The 24,231-nt window shown below is 35.4% G+C and overlaps 3 protein-coding genes across 3 annotated transcripts; 1 reads left to right on the forward strand and 2 right to left on the reverse strand.

Annotated features, from left to right (window-relative positions):
* Nucleotides 1-1,163: 1,163 nt before the first annotated feature.
* Eef2 (eukaryotic translation elongation factor 2) lies at nucleotides 1,164-8,459 on the forward strand. Its single transcript, XM_070310630.1, has 14 exons — nucleotides 1,164-1,271; nucleotides 3,570-3,784; nucleotides 3,873-4,066; nucleotides 4,461-4,669; nucleotides 4,765-4,998; nucleotides 5,087-5,200; nucleotides 5,413-5,559; nucleotides 5,758-5,998; nucleotides 6,190-6,357; nucleotides 6,678-6,967; nucleotides 7,153-7,362; nucleotides 7,455-7,637; nucleotides 7,736-7,993; nucleotides 8,269-8,459. The coding sequence occupies exons 1-14, from the start codon at nucleotides 1,269-1,271 to the stop codon at nucleotides 8,335-8,337; spliced, it is 2,535 nt and encodes an 844-aa protein (XP_070166731.1). The 5' UTR covers nucleotides 1,164-1,268; the 3' UTR covers nucleotides 8,338-8,459.
* A 169-nt stretch (nucleotides 8,460-8,628) lies between these two features.
* Nucleotides 8,629-15,627, reverse strand: Tan (C45 family peptidase tan). Its single transcript, XM_070310631.1, has 8 exons — nucleotides 15,059-15,627; nucleotides 14,154-14,330; nucleotides 12,963-13,160; nucleotides 12,396-12,503; nucleotides 11,309-11,525; nucleotides 10,810-11,050; nucleotides 10,022-10,218; nucleotides 8,629-9,617 (listed from the first exon to the last, which is right to left on the reverse strand). The coding sequence occupies exons 2-8, from the start codon at nucleotides 14,265-14,267 to the stop codon at nucleotides 9,487-9,489; spliced, it is 1,206 nt and encodes a 401-aa protein (XP_070166732.1). The 5' UTR covers nucleotides 14,268-14,330; nucleotides 15,059-15,627; the 3' UTR covers nucleotides 8,629-9,486.
* A 2,842-nt stretch (nucleotides 15,628-18,469) lies between these two features.
* Nucleotides 18,470-24,209, reverse strand: LOC138941297 (DDB1- and CUL4-associated factor 11). Its single transcript, XM_070310853.1, has 11 exons — nucleotides 24,200-24,209; nucleotides 23,738-24,035; nucleotides 23,545-23,638; nucleotides 23,079-23,328; nucleotides 22,772-22,918; nucleotides 22,513-22,697; nucleotides 22,335-22,427; nucleotides 21,918-22,164; nucleotides 21,609-21,761; nucleotides 21,409-21,515; nucleotides 18,470-21,053 (listed from the first exon to the last, which is right to left on the reverse strand). Exons 1-11 carry the CDS (start codon nucleotides 24,207-24,209, stop codon nucleotides 20,910-20,912), a joined length of 1,728 nt encoding a protein of 575 aa, XP_070166954.1. The 3' UTR covers nucleotides 18,470-20,909.
* Between the last annotated feature and the right edge of the window lie 22 nt (nucleotides 24,210-24,231).

The raw sequence follows: 24,231 nt of genomic DNA on the forward strand, positions 1-24,231 counted from the left end.
GTAATTGATATATAAATACAAATTTTATAAAATAAAATTTATTTTTTTGGGGAAAAGATGAACTTACATTTTGCGAAAAATCTTCTCAAGAATCATAATTCGGTTCGCAAATATATATTGTAATCGACTCGATATTTTTCAAAACATTTTGCTATCTATAGATGGCAGTAAATGCAAGAGTGCTTTTTGAAGTGCGTTCCAAAACTCTACTCAATTAATGCAATGCAAGCAATGATTGCATTTAATATAACGTCGTTCATTGGATGCACAGTGAGCGGTTACTCATGATTGGTTTATCTTTTAGATTTTGGATAAATGTAAAGCTATATCACGAACAGCTGCTCACTGACAATGACAGTTGCACTAAATAATATACCCAATGTAAAACGATAAAAGATTATGGAAGATTGCGTCTGATGTTCGGTAATTAGAGAGTTTGTTTTTCAAAAATGAAAATGTGTTAGAATTTACATTCTTTATTAGATATAGGCTGCGGTCGAGAAGACGCTAGAGATGCTTCGAAGAATTGCGTTCACCAATCAGAATAAAGAAATCTTTACTCTTTGTGTCCTGATTGGTCAATCAAACGCTTCGAAGCATTTCTAGTGTCTTCTCGACCGCAGCCATAAATTGTCATATGTCGAACATCGAACACCTTAGATTGCAAATAAAGCTTTTAAATAGTAAGTCGAGCATTCTCAAGAAAAGAGATATTAGATTGATGAAAATTTTCAACTGCAATTGGTCGATTCGCTTATCACTTAAGGCTTCTATATATATATCTCTGTTTTGAAGCCAATAATAGAGCTATTCTTTTATCATCACGTTATATGATAAGTGTTCTCGGCAAATTTTTGGAAAGAAGTGGAAGATTATGATTAAATATCATAAACTATTTCTCACCAAGTGATGTGTGTTGATGTACTCAGTTTGCTCGTTGATTGGCACGTTAACGAATAAATTAAGAAAAAATTGTAGGTTACAATATCAATCGGATGAAAGAGCGCGAAAGAACGAATGTTCACACGCACACTGGACTTGCGAGAATTTAAAATCTCGCGTAGAGGAGCGCGCCTGCGCGCATCGCGCCGCGATCTGATTGGCCGACGCGGCGAGGAGCCGCACGCTGCCGCACCGCGGCGCTCTCGCAACTCATAAGAGGCGGCGTTCGGGTGCACGGCGGATAGCCAGTTCTTTCCGAGGGAGTTCGCCATTGTTGGTGCACGTATATTTAGGACCAGGCCGTCAGCAATCGGACAACATCCAAGATGGTACGTAGCCTCGTCACGATGCCACCATCGCGATCGCGGTCGCGCGATCCCCGAAGACGCGCGACCGCGAATATTTTTCTCCCCGGGGATCGCGATCTCCCTCGCCGTTCTCGCTCGCGACCTCGAGATCGGAAAGCGCGGAGAACCGCAAGAGAGAATCGTCCTCTCTTACCGTCTCGCTCGCGTGAACGGAGAATGAACGATTACTCAGGATTACGCAATTTTGTCGCGCGTCGAATCTCGCCCAATATCCCGGGTTTCCGGGCACGCCGAGTCGCTCCACGCGGATCGCAAACGTCGCGGGGAACATCCTCGAGTCTGGAAAAAGAATCTCACCGCCAGCGTCACGTCCGCGACGTGTTCCGAGCGGAAATATGTTTCACTCGCAACGTGTCATGATGCCTGTCGAGCAACGTGCTCGAGCGCCCAGCGTGATGCTTCCCTCGAGATTTTCGGCCACGCGACTCTCTTTCCTATGTTGATCGATGGATCTGCCTAAGCGTAGAAAAATGTACCGTGAGAAAAAAATTCCCAATATTCACGTCGAGGTAGCGGGACAGACGGGACGCTATACCTAGGGAGACATCCAGACGGGAGAGTCTGGATCGCACGATACCGGAGTTAGATATCACGAGAGACACGCGAAAATTTCATCTCCGCGATATGAGCAGAAATATTTTATCGCTACATCTCTCTCTCTCTCTCTCTCTCTCTCATACACACACACACTCTCTCGTCGACATAACATGGTGCAGCCTCGTGTCGATACGCGAGGCAACATGCTTTGATATTCCCCTCGAGAGATCTTGGTCGCCTTTAGCTGATGACGCTGATCGAGAATTTGCACGCGAGATAATGTGCGTCTACTCGAGGCTAGAAAATATAACGCTAAACATTTATTAATTTCAACACTATATTTTTCATCTATATCATTTTGCTATTGTCTTGTGATATTTCGATTTATCTTTCGCTTAATTTACCTGCTTAATTTCAATTCCAATTTTAGTCTCTCTTCTCTTTCAGAATTTTTCTCTTATATCTATTGTGTCAATCGTGAAATTCTTTGCCGCTTTTTCTTATTTCGCTGTTAAATGTTTTAATCTGCTTCATAAATATATTTTTTCTCTCTTTTCAATCTAATATTGCATTTTTTTATTGCGCTATATTTTATCATATTATTTAATCATGTATAATTATTTTATTTTTATTTTGAAGTGCGTAAATAATTCTTTTTACCAATACCAATTTAGAATATAAATTATACATGAATATTATCCCTGTTTTTGTAGATTTTTCACGCTTAAAAACAGCTTATATGCTGCTGTTTTGTTTCTACAAGGACATTTTTCTTTTTAATTTATTATTAGCTTGTTTATCTGATATGCGTTTCTTACGTTTTTTTTTCATTCTTTTTTTAATTTTTATTTATTATTCATATATTGGTTTCTTTGGTACAATCGAACAGATTGATCTTCCAGCACACAAGGGTTACTCTACAGTATGTCGTTTGGTTTGCACCTGCAACTGATTGATATACATTGACAGTGTTGACAGTGCAATGGAAGAAAAGTAAAGAGAAAATGTGTTTAAACGCTGTTAGTGGACCTCTATCCTTATGTCCATTACTAATATGTTACGACACAAGTGCTACAAATACTTTATTTTCTTATAATGTTAGCATATTATTTCGGAGAATATATCTGTAAAATACAATTTTTACAAGGATTTTAATATCATAATATACATTTTTCTTCTGAAATGAGAAAAAAAAAACAATTATAATTGCTCATTTCTCTTTCGTGTTACTATATACAATCTATTGCATTCAATAAAATTACTGTTATTTTCTCAAATATTAATGTAATAGCTATCGTGGATATTAAATATTTTGTCAGATATACAGAGTATATTCCAAACTAGTAATTATTAAAGTCCTATGTAAAATCATTTGACTTTGCTATCATACGAGGCTTAAACTATGATTTAATATAATGTGTACTGTGAAAAGAATACTTTTTGTATAATTAGGAAATAATCTATATTTTTTCAATATTGCAATATGTTGCAATAAAATTGTATAAGGAGATGTATATTATATTATATTATATATATATATATAGCGAACAAAGCACATATTGATTATTTTTTTCATTATTTTATATATTATGCATTTATAAATTTATATACAAATTGCATTATATTGAGATAAATTTGAAGTAATTTTGGTTTAGATTAATTTGTAACTTGTATTTGCATGGAAATGAGAAATGTTTTAATCGTGAAAATATATCGTTGCAGGTGAACTTTACAGTAGACGAGATTCGTTCCATGATGGACAAAAAAAAGAACATCAGAAATATGTCCGTCATTGCACACGTCGATCACGGAAAATCAACTCTGACCGACTCCCTTGTATCTAAGGCCGGCATTATCGCCGGTGCTAAAGCCGGTGAGACCCGGTTTACTGATACGCGCAAGGATGAGCAAGAGCGTTGTATCACGATTAAATCTACGTAAGTCATACCTCTTTGCAATATTATATGGTAATCAATTCGTGGATCTTATATTGCTCATTATTATCATTCGCTGCTTTCCTTCCAGCGCTATTTCTATGTTCTTTGAACTTGAAGAGAAAGATTTAGTCTTTATCAAAAATCCCGATCAACGTGACAAAGATGAAAAGGGCTTTTTAATTAATTTGATTGATTCACCTGGACATGTAGATTTTTCAAGTGAAGTTACAGCTGCCCTTCGTGTCACCGATGGAGCTCTCGTTGTCGTTGATTGTGTATCTGGTATGTGTTTTATATGGCTTTTTTTTTCACCCACTGTTTCTATACTGGTTTCTTTAGCACAATTGAATAGATCGATCTTCCAGCACACAAGGGTTACTCTATAGTATGTCGTTTGGTTTGCACTTGCAACTGATCGATATATCTTGACAGTGTTGACAGTGCAATGGAAGAAAAGTGAAGAGTAAATGTGTTTAAACGCTGTTAGTGGACCTCTATCTTTATGTCCATTACTAATATGCTACGACACAAGTGCTACAAATTCTTTCTTATAATAGCATACTATTTTGAAGAATATATATGTGAAATACAATTTTTGCAAAGATTTTAACATCATAATGTTTTTCTTTCGAAATGAAAGAAAAACAATTATAATTATTTGCTTGTTTTCTTCTAGGTGTATGTGTACAAACTGAAACTGTACTGCGCCAGGCGATCGCAGAACGTATCAAACCTGTTTTATTTATGAACAAAATGGACCGTGCACTGTTAGAACTCCAGCTGGATAGTGAAGATCTCTATCAAACTTTCCAACGTATTGTTGAAAATGTTAACGTTATTATTGCGACGTACTCTGATGATGATGGTCCTATGGGTGAAGTTAGAGTATGTACAATAAAAATCTATTTTCATTTTTGGATGAAAACTATTATTATATACCCAGAAAGTATCTCTTTAAATATAATATATTTATAAAACAGGTAGATCCCAGTAAGGGTTCTGTAGGTTTTGGTTCCGGTCTCCATGGATGGGCATTTACTCTAAAACAATTCTCTGAGATGTACGCTGAGAAATTCAAGATCGATGTAGTGAAACTTATGAACAGACTGTGGGGCGAGTCTTTCTTTAATCCCAAGACCAAGAAATGGAGCAAACAGAAGGAGACTGATAACAAACGATCCTTCTGCATGTACGTTTTAGATCCGATTTATAAGGTAAGCACTCTCTTAGTCTTTAATGTTATCTAAATTCAATTCTGATTTAGTATCACCTAAAAGTTACGAAAATTAAATTTATTTCTAGGTTTTCGATAGTATCATGAATTATAAGAAAGAGGAGGCAGATACTCTTTTACAAAAATTAGGAATTGTGCTGAAACCCGAAGATAAGGACAAAGATGGTAAAGCTCTTTTAAAGGTAAATTTTATTTCGAAAATAGGTTTTGTATGTTTTGTGATATATTCTAACTATAAATATACATGTCATGATGATAATTTTATATTGCTTTTTTCTGACACCTCTTCCGATTTATAATGAGAGGATATTAGCATCTGAAAACTGTTTGATAATTGTATTGACTTTTTCTTTACTTTGGAATGATTTTTTATCGCATTGTACAATTTTTCCAGGTTGTTATGAGAACGTGGTTGCCTGCTGGAGAGGCTCTACTTCAGATGATTGCCATTCACCTGCCGTCTCCTGTAACTGCTCAAAAATATCGTATGGAGATGCTGTACGAAGGACCACTTGATGATGAAGCTGCCATTGGTATCAAGGTTTGTAATATATACTGAATTGTTTCTGAATATTTCAAATAAACATGCAAATGATGACAATTTATTTCACAGACCTGTACCGAAACGTATTGAAGGAAAATTGAAATTCTGATTAAAATTGAGACATTTTTAGAAAAATTATATATAAAATAGTAATCGATGAGTTTGTATTTATTAATGAAATTGTCTCTTGTCTAGAATTGCGATCCGAATGGACCTTTGATGATGTATGTTTCGAAAATGGTACCGACATCAGATAAAGGACGTTTCTACGCTTTTGGCCGAGTGTTTTCGGGCAAGGTGTGCACAGGCATGAAGGCTCGTATCATGGGACCCAACTTCCAACCAGGCAAGAAAGAAGATCTGTACGAGAAAGCTATCCAGCGTACCATTCTAATGATGGGTCGTTATGTCGAAGCTATTGAAGATGTGCCTTCCGGTTAGTATCAAGATTTCTAATTCTGGTGCCATTTTAGTTTCAAAGATTTACATGATGATTGTTCTACAGACCTGTTCTGATAGTTTATGATCGACAAATAGAACGGCCAGCTGATTCAACTAAATAAAATTAGAATTTTTTATTATATTTTTGTTATTATTGTTTGACTAATCGTTTATTTGATAATGTAGGTAATATTTGCGGTCTTGTCGGTGTTGATCAGTTCTTGGTCAAAACTGGTACCATCACGACGTTTAAGGATGCACACAATATGAAAGTTATGAAATTCTCGGTATCGCCCGTCGTACGTGTTGCAGTAGAACCGAAGAATCCTGCTGATTTGCCAAAATTAGTCGAAGGTAAGTTTTCTAGTTTATTTATATTTAAATATTAATTTTAATATATTAATTAACATTTAAATATATTAATTACTAACATCGTAGAATATTTTGTTAGAAATGTATACATACATACATACATATACACACACACATACACAACACATACATACATACATACATATATATATATACATCATATGATGAGACTAACAAGAGCATTGGGTTATGAAGAGCCATGATTTGAATTTTTCCATCTGACATGATATTAAAAAAATTGTTAAAAATTATTTATTTTGAAATATGTATGATTTAATTTCTTATGATTTAAAATTCGACAGGTCTCAAGCGTTTGGCCAAATCCGATCCTATGGTGCAATGTATCATCGAGGAATCCGGCGAACATATCATCGCTGGTGCCGGAGAGCTGCATCTAGAAATTTGTCTGAAAGATCTTGAGGAAGATCACGCGTGTATCCCGATTAAGAAGTCCGATCCCGTCGTATCATACAGAGAAACGATATCTGAACAGTCGAATCAAATGTGTCTTTCAAAATCCCCGAACAAACATAATCGATTGTTCATGATGGCTTGTCCGATGCCGGACGGTCTCGCTGAAGACATTGACAGCGTAAGTTTGATATTCTTTTCTCTTTTTTTAGGAACTTAAAAAATATAATAATACTTCTGTTAAAATAGAGTGAAATGATAGTTGAATGAAAAAGATAGAATAATATTGAAAATGTGTGAACGCGATAGATTTTAGAAACAGAGAGAATGAAACAAAAGTAAATTTCACTTCTCGACATCTTGCAGGGCGATGTTAACCCACGAGATGACTTCAAAGTGCGCGCTCGTTATTTGAGTGAGAAATATGATTATGACGTGACTGAAGCTAGGAAAATCTGGTGCTTCGGACCTGATGGCAGCGGACCCAATATATTGGTCGATTGCACCAAGGGTGTACAGTATCTCAATGAAATTAAGGACTCGGTAGTAGCTGGATTCCAATGGGCTACGAAAGAGGTAAAGATTTATTGAAGAATTTCTCGTCTCGGATGTGATGCGCGCATGATGAACAACGTTCAATGATATAATTTGTTTCTACATTATCGTAGGGCGTCCTTTCGGAAGAGAATTTAAGAGGCGTACGTTTCAACATTCACGATGTAACGTTACACGCCGACGCGATCCACAGAGGTGGTGGTCAAATTATCCCTACCACAAGACGTTGCCTTTATGCCTGTCTTCTCACTGCCTCACCCCGAATTATGGAACCCGTTTACTTATGTGAAATTCAGGTAAGTTATATCATTTTGATAATGATGCACATTATCGATTTTACACGAATCGAAGAGTAAAAAAATCTATCAAGAGACAATTTCAAATTTTTTGACAGTGCCCGGAAGTAGCGGTCGGCGGTATCTACGGTGTGCTGAACCGTAGAAGAGGTCACGTGTTCGAGGAACAACAAGTGGCGGGTACTCCCATGTTCGTAGTTAAAGCTTATCTTCCTGTAAACGAATCCTTCGGCTTCACCGCCGATCTACGTTCCAACACCGGTGGTCAGGCTTTCCCACAGTGTGTGTTCGATCACTGGCAAATCCTGCCGGGCGACCCGATGGAATCCAGTACTCGACCATACCAAGTTGTGCAAGTATGTACATTTCACGTCACGTACATTTTTCCCGTATTTCACCACGTGCATAACTGATGGCGGTGATTATGCGATGCCATCGCCATTTTTAATCTCGTGGAAGAGAAAGCGTTTTTTAGTTTCGGTTTTCCAGTATAATGTCCTGGTTTGCCTGAATAGGGAAACGAACATTTTTTTTACAATAAACAAATATAATAAGATCGATAATACAAATATGTTACGTTCGTTACAATCGTAATTGAAATGTTGATTATGGAAATTTGTGTGCTTTTTAGGATACACGTAAGAGAAAGGGATTGAAGGAGGGTCTCCCAGATTTGAATGCGTATCTCGACAAATTGTAACCTCAAATCTGCGCGCACCATATTTAAATACCTATTTAAAAATTGTAATTCGATTAATAAATCGCTGGAGCTGCTGTATACAATTATAACATCGGTTTACTATAAATTTTGTTTTGCGCAATGATTCGTGAAAGATACATAATTATAAATACGAACAAGGATAATAAAATGTAATTATATATAACGAAACAAAAAAGATATGCAGAGTATATCTGCATGTAAAAGTGCAAAGGGACGATATGTTTTGTACATTTATTTAATTAGGAAAGCAACGCAAGATCGATCGGTTGCTTTTGGTTTTTTTTAGCATATTGGGTAAAGTGCTATGACTGTTATTCGTATTACAGCGTTTTTCGCGCTAATTTTGTTTGAAGGTGAAAGAAAAGAAAAGATAATGATTCTGTAATAGTTTAAAATGCTTTTTTTACTGGAATTTAGTGGATTACGTTGAGGACTTAACAATTATACAATTGATCGGAAGCGAACATTTCCCGAAAACTAAAACTAAAGAATCATCACAACAATGTACTCGTATTACGAAAATATCAAGGAATTAAAGATGAAATTACAAAATAGTACACAGCGGCGAACACTTATTCCCTTTGCTCAATATGTGCCATGATAACGACGATCATTAATAGAATTTACGGCCGTTTTCCTTCTTCAATTAAAGATATTGAGACATAACGCGCGATGATTTTATATAATGTATAAAATCTTATTTATTTAGCAGAACTGTACATCTTATAGAATATGTGACGCGTTATTTTTAAATGTTAAATAGGCTCTGATATTTCTTTTCTTATTTTTCGCATTGATATTTCTTTTACATTTTATTTTACGAGTAAAGATTGTTTTTACTTTTAGTTTTTACTCAAAATTATTAATGTTACATATACGGTATGTATATGTATATGATGTGTAAAACTGGCGCTAGACTATGCGCGTGTTGGCGATTCATGTGTAGTTGGCGAATAATATGGAAAATCTATAAGAAGGAACGATGAGAATTTCCGTACGTAATTACTACAAATCGCGAATCAAGAATATGCGCATATTAGCTTGGCACCAGCCTAATACAAACGCTGCACTTTCGTGATTCGAACGACGATGGCGGAAATTCGATCGAGATGAGAAGTGCGACGGAGATTATTCCTTCACGTTGTTGCATCGCGAACCCGCGAAGTCTCGAAGCTGCATAGGTATTACCAGTATCGGCTCGTTGCACTGCGGCTTGTCCGTGTAAATAGACCACGTCCGTTCGATGCAGTCAAAGATGCCTGCAATTAATAAAATCGTCAATAGTATATTATCTCATAGGTACAGAATTTTCTCATTTGCATTCAGGTCTATGATTCTGCGGAGTGAATTCTGAGAGAAACGCGGGTCGTGCTTGGATTATAATAGACGTATATCTCGGCGAATATTGATAAGAAAATCTTAAATAAGTAATGATGTAATTTGTTTTGCGCGTTTATCCAATATATATAATGTTTCCTATTTTCGTAATAAATCATCGAATCTACGCTCGACCGTTAATGGTCGTATAATCGTACAATTTTAATATGTGACGCATTATTTTTAAATGTTAAGTAGGCTGATATTTTTTTTTTCGCATTGATATTTTCAAAAGATAGAAAAAAGAGCGACTCTTACAAGCTCGATTTTCTGATTCAGGACGTACCGGTGGCGATCGTTTTGATATGATCGTCGTTGCCGATCTCCTGATATACTCTGAATTCATCGTCCGTCTGATCACTGAGTATATCAATCACGTTTTGGCGACATTCGGCCGGCGGATGTTTAAAGATCGCCTCCATTCTCTTGATGCTGCTTTGTATGATCATGCCCTCCACCTCTGCCACCTTCAGACGTAGATATCTGAAACAATGGAAATGTATTGCTTAATGCTTAATATAATGATGTAATACGAGAAGGCGTACGTAAGAAAAACTGTACCATTTAATTATTCAATGCATACATTATTATTTAATTACTGTAGCATTCTTGACTAATTGAGCAAATATCTCATTTGTAAATGAAATTTGTAAAACAATCAGTCTATAGTAGACTGATCAGTATAGTGATTGTTTTACTTCTAGTGTACAATGATTTATGTTTGTGATTTTAAGTATAATAATCATCGTTATTTCAATTTAGCGAGTAACAATTTTTTTACTTTGACATATTTGGAAATTAAATTATTACTTTCAAGATAAACGAGCCAAGTGTTATATTCTTCTGTTCGCGCGCGTGTTGTCTCTTAAAAAGAAATAATTATTCAGAAATGCAAATAAACATCTGTCAAACTGACTGATCTGATCATTTGCGTTCTCAGCCGAGCATAAGTTGCGTGATTGACCTCATTTTGCATGAAGCAGAAATGTAAGCGAAAGATGATTTTATAGAGCGAGAAAACTTTATAAAACGGTATACGCATATTTGACGCAATAATGCATTATGTAGCCGTACTTGTTGCAATGCGACGTGTTTTCGCCCGGGCTGACAGTCAGGATGTTGAGCTGCGACCTTGCGGTATCCGCCTCGGCCGGGCCCACCTCGGCGTTGTGAAACATCCGATCGCCCTCCTGTGCGAGAAACGTCATGTTCACCGAGAAGCCCTCCGCTGCACCGCAGCCCTCGTTCCTCAGCGTCTGCTGCGCCTGCACAAAGTTCTCCACGCCCAGAAGTGCCCGCGTCAAGAAGTATCGCGCTGCATGCAAAACGAGATTATATGATTTTTTTTTTTTTTTTTGCACAGAATAGATGATGCGTACAGATTCCTTTGATCAATGGGGAATCGATTTTTCAGCTCAATCAAATTATATTGTATCTCGTATGATCAACGAAATGCAAGATGCTTGTCTCGACCAAGAGATCTTCAAAATAGAAGAAATGATTATGATATAGTTTCAGGAATATTTAAATTATTTTTTTATGTTTAATTGTGTAAAGGAAGATTGAAACTCACGAGTCTTGCCAGATCGCAGGACAGCGGCGCTAAGGGTATTGATGCTGTAAACTAGGCCGTGATGGTTGTAGCCCATTGTGTAGCCCGGCAGGAAACCAGCATAGCTCAACGACGTGAACTTCTCCTCTCGATGGCCGGCCTCGATTACGTGAGCGCTCACCAGATACCAGTGATTCAAGGTCTCCTTGAGGGCGTCCTCATTGTGACCCAGAATCTCCTATGCTTTTCGTTAAGTGTACGTGTCACGAAAACAAAATAAAATCAAACAACAAGCATAAATAAATATAACATTAAAAGTAACAAAATATAATAATATAAAATGTAAAATAAAAAATTATACAATAAACAAAGGTACTAACGACTAGTTCGACTATTACTATAAAGTAACACCGTTTTATGATCATAAAATAATGCCTGCCGTTTTGTATCTTGTTATGTAAAGGAAATAATCGTGACGTTTGAAGAAGAATTATGGACATTGATAATGCGTCCCGATATCATTATTATTGTTTTGCATAGAAGACGAAATCATCATCCGGCTGTGTATTCGTATTTATATATATATTTTTTAAAAACGCAAGAGAGAGCGAGTTAAAAACATTTTTTTCCTCGCACAGACATAATAGAGTTTTCAATCATTGATTATCGTATTTCAATTTTATCGATTCGCTCATTGTTGTTATATCACGCGAGAATTTTTAGCAGAAATCAATAGCTAAGAAAGTATAAGAAAATAGCGTAATTCGCGAATTTTATTTAATTAATAATATATAAAATATACTATGAAATATGTACATAATTGCACGATTAAGAAAAATTCACATTCCATGTTAATTAGTGCGTGTGTTTAACGCTGCGATATTAGTAAATACTTTCTTACTATAACTACTGTAATAACAGAGATGATTATTGCATTTTGAAGTATCAGTTGTAATAAAATTATTACATCTTATATAGGTATAATGATGATTACGTATGTCGTCATTATCAATATTTAAGCAGATATTCAGATATCTTATCTTAATAAGAGCTTATTCTTTATATCCGTGAGATGCACTAATCTATTTTAATTTATTATCACTCTTACAGAGCCTGGTTGATTGCATATGATAGTCGAACAGCCGACTGGAAGCGAATTTCCCTGGATTTCAACCGTGACGTTTGAAATAATGTCATCCAGATGCATCAGAAACAGCTGTAATGATCATGTTACGTTTGTTTAATGTTCAGAAATTTTCCGATCCTCTGCGCACGCAAAGGACAGATAAAAAAAAAGTCTTTATTATCTTTATTTATGAATAATTCTTACTATCATTCGAACAATCTCGTACTTTTACGTTTATTTTGGAATAATTAGGATAAAGAGAAAAAAGAAATTTTTAAATTCTAAAATCAAATTATAATCATTAATTGATTAATTTTCTCTTTTCTTCTCTTCAGGTTTATAATTGTAAAATCTTCAAATCTCTCTCTCTCTCTCTCTCTCTCTCTCTCTCTCTCTCTCTCTCTCTCTCTTTCTCTCTCTTTCTTTCTCTTTCTTTCTTTCTTACGAAATCAAAACTTGGCTGCGCAACTGACTTGTCTTTTTTAATACCTTCTTGTTATTAATTAATTTCCCTCTTTTTCATTTATATTTGTTTATAAAGGGACATACCTTATAAAATGGTATATTTGCACCATCCGCCGTTCCCTCGATTTCCCTCACGTATTGCGGGAACTGTTTCTTTACCGCGCCAAGGGTTTCTTCGTAAACATTCTTGCCCTTCTCGGTAGCAAATAGCGGTAGATAGGTTTCGTTCAGTGGTGAATAGATATCCACAAAATCTTGAATCATCTTGGCGAAAGTGCGTCCCTGATGTAGAAAAATAAGAGATACGCGATGGCGAAAGAAGGAAAGATTCGATTGAACTAGAGAGATTAAAATAAATATTCCCTATGAAGATTTTAATATTCTTTTTATCTATAAATTTTTATATTTATAATACTTGCATTTTTTGAAAAGAAATGTCATGCGGAATTCCCGAAAAATTCCTTAAAAATGTACATTAAAGAATTAAAAAAAAAAAAAAAACATTAACGTTGGGTAATTTAAAATGGAGGAATTTTATTATTGATTGGATCGATTCTGCACATTTAAATTTCCTCATCGAGATATGATTTTATTGCCGTTTTATCTGGAGCAATAGCAACGAAATTCCTCGATCTCGAGAGCATAAAAAAAATCAAACAAACACGCGGCATGGTATATACGTCGGTCGTACATGTCGCGTGCAATAATGCATGCAGAGAATTTAATCCGGGTGAACGTCACAACGCCCTTCTTTTCTCTCTCTCTCTCTCTATTCCCGCATTATTGCGTCCTATCCCGCGCTCGTTTCCGATTATTTATGCATTTTTTTACCCAATCGTGCATATGTTGAAGTTTATTTATTCCGATTGGACACGAGAATTGGTAACTTTATATGTGTCACTTGTGCTATTTATAATCGTGTAAAAACTAACAGATATAAGCTGTCAGCCGCTGACAGATGAAAGACGTTTCATTTTCTTTTAAATTAGAGAGATACAAATAAAATAGTTTGACTGATTTATTTGAACAGTATAATTTCGTAATAAATCGAAGTGAAAGGATCATTGTGTTAAATAAAAATGCGATAATCGTTAAACTTCAAGTTAGAGACACGAATGAATTATCGTTCACACTGGTGAAGTACAAAATAACGTGTTACACGCAGAAAATGGAATGAGACAAAATTGTTTTATACACATTCGAGTTCGCGGAAAGATCGTAAAAATTTGAAGAGATCTATGTAACAAGATCTACATATAAATGTTTGATGCTTACGATATCGAAGCCAATCTCGTAATGTGTTCCTCGAACGTGGATTATAGGAACGGCGTTTCTGCGGCTTATGCTCTTGGAAATTGACTTGATTTCGCAGGACTCGATGGTCGTCATGTTTTTGGCGTGGACGATGAGAATGCTTGATTCTTCCTCTTCTTGACTTAATGGATGTCCGTTCTGGATTAATAGTACATTTATTAAATGCTCGGACGATCGCAATTCGGTGAATCAGCTGAGCTGCGATTCAAATTAGTAGTCGAAGCGTGGAAAATGATCGTGACATATCATAGGCATTAATCATTCGTCTGGAAAGCGCGCTTGTAAGTACTGCATTAAATAATATATATTTCTATTATCTGATCTACATAATTATATATTGTTGACAAGTTAATTAACGGTTGCATAAATTTGCCATAATTATTTTTAAGCAGCATATATTATACTCTCTCTCTCTCTCTCTCTCTCTCTCTCTCTCTCTCTCCTCCGTTTTTTATAACTCTTTGTAGTTTCCGATTTCATTCAACAATATCTGGTTTCTCTCTATATTAACATGAACGTAATTTAAGGAAGAAAAATGTCGACACCATAATCTCTCCACGCGTAATCGGAAACGTTTCGGAAACGGAGATATAATAAAAAAATAATAATAAAAAAAATAATACTAGAATATATCTTTTCCAATCAATTCTCACGCTAAAAAAAAAAAAAAAAAAAAAAGAAGAAATAATTAGACGAAACACGCGGATAAATGCGATCCACGTGAATTCCCATTTGTTTTTTTTTCCCCTTTGTTTCGATCTTCATTCACGACGATTTGCCGGAAGCATAACAAAGATAATAAAGGAAAGGAAAGAGAGGAAGAGATTCAAAGAGCGATCTTCTATCAATCCATCGCGTGCACATACCTGCCTGCGTGATTTCTACCGGGCTGTATGTCAAGATTCGCAGGTGTATCTTCGCGGATGTGGGGACACTGATCGCGCGGACCGATGATGATAATGTCTCTCTTATCGGCCGTCTATCATCCGGTTCGCGGCGATTAACGATCGTCGTACGACTGACAATTCATCGACGGTCCTCGCCTCGCGATCGGGAAGACTCGCGAGTGTCTTTTATCTGGCTTTTATCGGGTTACATCGCTTCACGTTCGCGTAATCGCGGCCGCGTTGCACCGCGATCACCGCGTGGAGAAAAAAAAAAGGGCAAGAGAGAGACGAGGATTTACGTTTTGCCGCGTGCACCACGTTACCTTGAGGCAAATTTCTCGGAGGCAGATCCGGGAGGCGGGAGGCCGTTGATAGTCACCCGGATAAAAAGGAGGGAAGCTTACTTACCTAATCGACGTCGTCGCGTTATCGCTCTAATAAATGCACCGAATTTGCTGAACAATCATATAAGAATGACAGCTTCGACGATATCGTCAATGTGGGAAATTTCGATCGATCGATGTTTGTTTCTTTCTTTTCTGATCGTTTGACTTAATGTATAAGAAAAATAGCAGATTAGAAGAATTCTCGAATTTCCCCCATTCTCGCTAAACATATTTTCATACTGTACGATAAAATATTATTGTGCGCGAATAGCATCCTCTTTATCTCGTAACTCTAATATAGTCTTATCTATATTTCCTTACATTACCTTTATCAGAGTTACAAATTTTTTTTCTACATCTATCTTATGTTTTGCCTATCGAGGTAATAGAAAATTCGTAAGAAGATATATACCGCGAAGTTTCGTCTTCTCAGAAGTTGTTAAATTTTTTTTGTAGATGCAATTAAAATAAAATAATTCGAGATAATTCACACACATTCATCCTTTCAACTTTCAATAAATTCTCTTTAATTCCTTCGCGTGTGGGCAGATCTTTTTTATCTTAATCCTCGAATATCCTCCAGATAGCATTGTCTTCTTACGTCGCGTCATCGTAATATTACGATGGATAATCAAAAAAAAAAAAAAAAGAAAAAGAAAAAGAGAAAGACGCGCAAACGAATTATAGCGCCGTAAATATGTCATCGCGTTGGAAATTAAGGCAGCTCCATTTATAGTCGTCGGTCTTCTTCACAGTGGTAAGCATAGACCCGAATAAGTCGCATTCGTTCTCGTAGAAGAATCTCATTCAAGGTTCCCTCGATATTGCGCTCAAGGACCATCCGGGAAATATATCACCGCGTGTGCACTTCGTCCACCAACAATAGATCTTGATTTCGCGCGCAACTAAATCTGAAAGCGACGAAGATCCGTTGGCCTTTGTCTTCGCGGTATGATGCTTTCCTTAAACGATTTTCATGTAAAAACTTGGGAGAGGAAACGCGTCTCGATGACGATTACGTACGTATGGCCCGTATGTGTGATTTTGTGAGATACTCTCGGTTTTACCGAGATAATTAGATCTCTGTGCGTTTGAGAGAGAGAAAGAGAGAGAGAGAGAGAGAGAGAGAGAGAGAAATATACTTCAAGGTTCTAACAAAATGTGCATTTAAGGCGCAACATAAAGATAAAGGTTCACTCGCGTGCACTTTCAATAAATCTCTTGTCACGTAAGAGACAATTCGTAAAACTCTCCAGAGTATTAATAATCTATTCGAGTTTTGGTAAAAATATGTCTAATTTGTCTAACGTGTCGGTAAAAATAAAATTTTTACGCATTGTCACATTCTCGTAATCGCTGACACAAACATTCGCAAGGTTACATCACGATCGATCGATCGTCATCAGAATTTGTGCGGCTTCCAAATTCTTGTCTTTCCGCGAGTTAAATCAATTATCGCTTGTTTTACGCGGCTTCCGTCAGGTCACCCTGGTTCAAAAATCTTGCAGAATAGAGAGACACACGAGTGCGAGTTGCACGCATTTTTACTTTCTCGCGTGTTGAATTTCGCATAATTAATATATGCTAATGCTTATAATTATATGTTAATATGTCAATAAAATCACGTCGGTAGAATCCGAGTAAATACATTATAATATTGAAGCGAAAGATTATAATAACAGTTATATGTTTGTTATATAATTTATATACCATCTAATATATTTTAATTTTATTACAGTTAAATTTATAACTATATAATTAAATGTATAACTGTTATATAAAATTTGTTGCTTTTTTTAGTAGAAAATTACAAGGAACCAGTGTATTACATGTTACAATCCTGTAATATTACTTGCTATATTCGGTTACACTGAGTTATGTAACCGTTATAACATAATTATAAAAATATATTTGCTAGGATGACATTATCAATAATGCTCTGTTAAATGTATGCCACAGTAAAATTGTATAATATATATATATATATATATATATATATATATATATATATATATAGAGAGAGAGAGAGAGAGAGAGAGAGAGTATAATATAGTGTATATTATAAATACAAGAATATATAACAAAATTATTTTTCAAATAACTTTTTTCAAAAGAAATTAACTTTAAGAAATATTTTTAAAGTTATGTGTGAGGATGTGCATGCAATTCTACGTTTTTTTAAGCATAATAAAAAAATTATTTCAAAATCCTGAATAAGAATTCGCAAAATAATATTAAAATACCAAGCCATATAATAATCAGTATTATATATTAAACCAACAATATATGTTACATGTTCTGAGATAAAAATGTACATCAATTATGAAGGCTTAACAATCGATTCAAAATTATGGATTGCCCAACAGTCCCTTATTTCTTACTATTTCTTAATTCCGAAATATATCTGAAATAATAAAGTTTAAAAATTATTAAAATTCCATACACATACACAAGAAATTTTCTCTCTCGCTACACAGTAATCTTAATAATTTTAAACTAACTGTGTAACTCACCCCCTGAGGCGATTTTTATTTCAAGTATACATATACATACAAATTAATACGATATTTTATTTAACGCCGTAAAAAAATCGCTTGTATATACGTACATGCATGTACGCGCGCTTTAAAGCTTTAGAATAAGCATAGTACAAAACGAGATTGCTTTATAATTGTATACATCATTCTTCATCCTTCAAAAATAATACAAAATTATTTAATTTTGATTAGAGTTGGAATATTGTGCGAAAGACACGTCATATTTAATATTGAAAGCATCAAGATTTGTACTTTTATCAGTGATATCGCATATTGTAATTGCGAACTTAATATCTCTATACAATATGAAACGATAAACGATATAAAATACACTATTATCTTATTAAAGAAATCTTTTGTTTCTTTTCAACAAAAAACATTCCTTTTTTTATTCTTACTAGAACAACACAAATGAATGGCGCGCGCGCCATTTATTCTTTTTCATTAAACATTTTGAACGATATACACATAAAATAACTGTTAAAATATGCAATGACAGACGCTCGCGAAGTAAGTGCAATGACAGAATCAATCATTTTAGTTCACATGGAAAACATTCTTTATTTTATTCATCATATACGCTTACATCGGACGCATATCCTTCGCTATATCCGACATTACGATCTATATCAGCGGATTATTTGTAATACAGATATACGGTCATTTTATCCATTGCTTGCGCCTGCCTCCACCATTTCTACAAGCAAAATTAAGTGTCTGTGGGGTGAGTCTGACCTATGCGGAAACTTATAGTCATATTGTCATCTGCGAACCACTCGATAATATTGTAAGCGTATCGTAATACTATTATAAGTCTATCATTGCATTCTATTTTTATATATTTTTGAGGACATATAATGCTTTGCGCATACACATACATTTAGTTATATTATTTATTTATTTATTTATTTATATACATATTTTTCTCTATTCGTCTCTTTTTCATCCTCTTTCTCCCTTCTCTATTTTCTCTCTCTCTCTCTCTCTCTCTCTCTCTTTTTTCTTTAGAACGGTACACACCAGAGCATAAAGCTCGTGTCACACTACGTATCGCGGACGCGGATTGGATTTGAATTACGGACTGTGAATCGTCAATCATCCAATCAGATCCTTGGCTACTTCGTTCTGATTGGATGGATGATGATTCGCAGTCCGTACTTCAAATCCGATCCGAGTCCGCGATACGTAGTGTGACACAGGCTTTAGACGTATACTGTTTTTGATTGTATATTATTTATATACCCTCTATTTTTTACTCTTTCCCATCAAATAATTATTTGATTTTGTCTGTATATCTAAACAATAACTGACTAAGCATATATGAGATTAATTGCGAAAAAAAAATCGGTTAGGTATAAAATGAATATAAAATGTTGCCATATATTATGTTATTGGAATATATTACACATATGTATCCAGCCATGTGCGCACTTTCTCACACTCACACACGTACGCATGCACGCACATGTATAAATATATCAAGTATACGTGCCATAAACTTTGATGTAAATGTATTTATAAAATTCCACAGAAATAATGATATCAAAAAGATTATGTCAATTAAAAATAAAGATTCATAAAGAAACATCATAAGGCGTAGTAATACATACGGAATGCAACAATAAACTTATAATAGTATTATATCTGTATCAGACTACGCATTGAAGATTGAGATTCAAGATTCAAGATTGAAATTTGACCAATCAGAATAAAGAAATTTTAGTCCTTTGTGTCCTGATTAGTCAAATTCCAATCTTTAATCTTCAATCTTCAATTTTCAATGCGTAGTCTGAAACAGGCTTTACCATATGCTTACAACATTATATGCAATATTCATAGTCATCGAGCCGCTCGATAGACCAGTTCTGTAAAGTTATTATGTAAATGAATTATATGCACGTGTCGTATAATAAATACACACAATACGTAATCTCTCTATAAACTATCAAAATATACGATCTCCACAATGACAGTTACTCAGTAAAGTAAGCACAGCGAGAGAACTAATCAGCATCGCGGAAAAGAGGCAACAATGCCATAACATGCCTTTTTTAGAGAGGGATGGGAGCAGAAGCTTGCATTTATCTATATGTATAACTGATATTAAGCAACTCTCTAATCAGTTTTAATGCCAAAAAAAAAAAAGCTTTTTCTTATTTTCTCTCATTCATGTTTTTATCCTTTCTCACCTCGGCGAAAAAGTTATACAATCGGTCCCAAATACCTTTCGATTAATGAAACTATAATAATGTAATTTCTATTAATGAGACAATAATAAGGTAATGTAAGCTAATATACATAGTTAAAAACGAACTTGGGCGATCCGAATTTTTATGTTATAGAGATACGTTCGAAAAGAGGAAAACATTTTAGAAATAATTTTAGTTTATTTATAACTCGAGTGCTATATCCAAACAGTCCAAATGTAAAAGTCATAATGCAGGAAAAAGAACCGATTAATATTGCGAAAAAAATATCGTTTAATGGAATAATTCGTCAAAGGTTTCATAAAAACGAGATGATGACTTAATAAAAATACATCGCTTCTTTGCAGTATAAAATATTTGTAAACGATGTGAAAAAGAGAGGAAGAAGAGAGATATGCGTAGCGCGTGAATAGATCATGCCATCACAACAGATTGAGTAACGATGTTCTTGCTCAACTTGTATCAATGACACGAAGTAATCATGGCGAGAATTATTTTCCCGGAAAATACGTAAATACGGACGGGAGAAACCATGTTCTTCAGTCTTGTATACCGAGTACTTGTATTCTCGTCGGAAGGTCAAAAGTAGAACTTCAGCGAAATCTGTTATCGATAGCCGTTTCCTCTATTCTCCTTGCCTTTCGAAACAAGTTTGTTTTTGCTGGACAAAAAAGATCATGCTAATTCGGTATTACATGAATTAGCATGCTCTTCTTTGTCCAGCTATTCTTTCACTTCGCCGTAATAGTGTAGGGGGATTAGTAATGACCAGTTCCTCTTCTTCTTGGTCCATATTACCACTCATATCATCCCTGTAGATCCATTTAGCTACTTTCCCATCCCACTATAAACATGAAATATAATTATGAATAGCATAATTATGTTATCATAATAAATAGTTTGTATTTTGGATAGCGAATTAAAAGATATTGCAAATCGCTATATATATATGTTAAAAGTAAGTTTTATGTAAATGTCTAAAAAGCAAAAAACTCTCGAATAATACTGTAAAAAAATATCTCATTATTTTTTCAATTATCTCTTCCTTGAATAAAGAATTGTATATATTTCAAAATATTTCCTGCCTTTTGTTATATGTATAAAATTTTATTAACATATAAAAAAAAAAAAAACAGCGATAATTATGACTTCTTTTTCGTTTCGAGATGTATGAAACATATTTACAATGATTTACTCACGGATGAGGTAAGGATGATGTGATTATAAGGATGCCAGCTAACATCACGGACGCATCCCCTATGACCTCTTACATTGAGCACTATTTTCCCTGTTAGAAGATCGTATACTGGAATTGAGAAAAAAGAAAGCATGTAAAACCAGATTGTTCATTTCCGCGATAATTCTGCGTATAACAGATCAATAGGATCACAAAACTTACTAATCAGCCGACCTCTCGAATCTCCCGTACAAATGTATCTTTGGCCAGTTGTAATTTCTGACGAGAAACGACAACGTATCAGAGTTTTGCGGATGCAATGACCGTAATACGTCATGACACTGGTGTCGCCGTCTAAAATCTGCGGTTCCCGTACTGGAACAGTAAAATACCGTATATATATATACTCGATGATTGCGCATAATAATCAATTATTATTAGAGACACCTTAAACACATCTAAATATAATTTTGAAATAGAAACAATAAATGTCCCAATCATTTTTTTTATTTAACTTCAATTAATATTTACTCGTTTCAGGCATACGCTGCCATCTATAGTCCCAGTCCTGACGATCGACAAACTGTCTAGCAATTTGCTCGGTTCTATGACTGGAGCATTTACGTACATCCCACAACTTAATGCTTTGATCTTTAGAATTGGATATTAAATATCGTTGATCACCGCGTGAATCGATATATGTGATTCCATTGCTATGACCGGCCAACACTCCAACCGCACAAGGATTAGTTTCATTTATCGTTCTTCTATCCCATATCTAAACGAATAGAAAGCATTGAAGACTAATATAGAGAGGCCTTTCTGGATAATCCTCTGGATAATATTAATGTGTCAGTTTCATCGAATATTTTAATGTGCTTGATCTCTCACTCAATTTATATCGTTCGAAAAAGAAAAAAAGGAAAAAGATTCTCCGCTCGATGATACCTTACATAATCCGTCGTCGCTACCAGTGTAGAAGATTTGTGAAGTGTTATCAGCAAAGGCTATGGTATTGACATCTTTATCGTGACCTCGAAACTGTAAAAATTAATGCCTAATATAAGGTCAATGTAAAGAATGGCGAATACGCGACTTCTTCTGTCTAGCTAACGATTCTACGAACCCGCAAAACTTGCCGATGAAGCTCGCGATCATATATGTAAAGACATTCATCATTAGCGCCACCAATGATCTCTTTCCCATCGTGTGAAAACGCTATCGAAAACACGGTGAATCGTCGTTCTGTTGGTCTTAATTGTAGCTTTTCCAGAGCATCATTTCTGCGCCCAAAGAGAGGGCATTGATAAACTGTCAAAAATATACGAAAAATGCGTGTTGCCTAAGAGCGATAAACGCACATCGTGTAATTATAATATACTTACGACTTTCCGACCAGCTCGAGTACGCGATATATCTACCATCCGGAGAAAACGCTATGTCCAGAATACTCCAACCAACGTCGCGTGCCTGGATTTCTTTATATAAGTCAAATCTGTCGCCGTGTGCACGATATACATGCAACTGTTTGTCTGTCAAATGTCAAACAATTGTATACATTGAACATGGATCAACAATCGATAACTTATCGCAAGGTCATAAAATTGTACATTGCAATAAGTTCAATTGTCATTTATGAGTGATGAGAGTTTTCACATAAAATAATATGATAAATGTAAACGTTGAATTTACCCTGAGTGGCAGTGATGAAGAACCTCCCATCCTTAGAATATAAACCGCAGAATACTTTAGTATCATAATTCTGTATCGTACATGGCTTATTTGGTAAAAGACTATTTCTTAATCTACATTTTTCATTTGTGCTAAAACCATCAGGCCTAAGGACTCTCCTTTCTATCATAGGTGTGATAGACACATTCTGTTGGTCAGAACTATGTCCTATCCCAGAGGCCTGTTTGATGATGTAATTTATATCGTTTTCCTAAAAAGCATCGCACAAAGTTACAATTGATGCAAATTGCACATAATATACAGGGTAATTGATATGAAAAGTTTAGAAAAGTATAAAGAGCAATGATAGATAATTATATATCGTAGAATTTGGTTCTCCGAAACAAAACAAGATGAAGAGAGAAAAGTTGTTTTTCGAACAACGTATTTAATCGAGAATAAAATTATTCCACTGCAGATAACTCACCTTTAACCTGGTTGTATCTCGAACAAACCTCCGTCTTGCATTGTTTGGAAGTTCATCTTCGGACTCATCAGATCTACTCTCTATAGTGTTTGTGCTGGAAATGGAAAGAGTATCGAAATAATTATCCGAAATATATATGTCGCCTGATGCTGAGGTTAGGTTAGGTTAGGTTATACGATTGACAGTTACATACAGCGTACGAATATGACGTCCTGCGCTAGGCGCAGGCGAGTAGGGAAGGTGTTTCTGGTTTCTTTTTTTTTTTCTTTTGATTGACTCGATCAGCGACAAGATCTCAGCTATCACCGGGAAACGTCGGGCGACGAGACAACATACGCAAGAGTCGTTGAAGAGCGAAAGAGACAGGGTCGAGAGGTTAGGAAAACAGCGCGCGCGGAAGAGAAATCGATGGTAAAAATCCGTATAGACGGGCTTGCATAATCGCGCGATGCATACGCGAGTACAATATATATGTCTGTATGTCTGTAAGTCTGGATGAAAGATCGATCAATCGCGAACGTTTAAGTAATATGGGAGAAGACAAAAGCGCAACGCGCGAATACGATGGACCGGACGTTATGTATATGTACGAAACATTAAATCATCAGATAAATTTTCCTGCGTCTGCGTATTACGCGATGCAACACATGTTTACACGGCTGCATCCGCATAAATAAATCTTCAATC

Source organism: Polyergus mexicanus, unplaced genomic scaffold (assembly GCF_030449975.1).
Source record: "Polyergus mexicanus isolate NDT 795.1 unplaced genomic scaffold, iyPolMexi1.0 SCAF_18, whole genome shotgun sequence".
Lineage (NCBI taxonomy): Eukaryota > Metazoa > Arthropoda > Insecta > Hymenoptera > Formicidae > Polyergus > Polyergus mexicanus.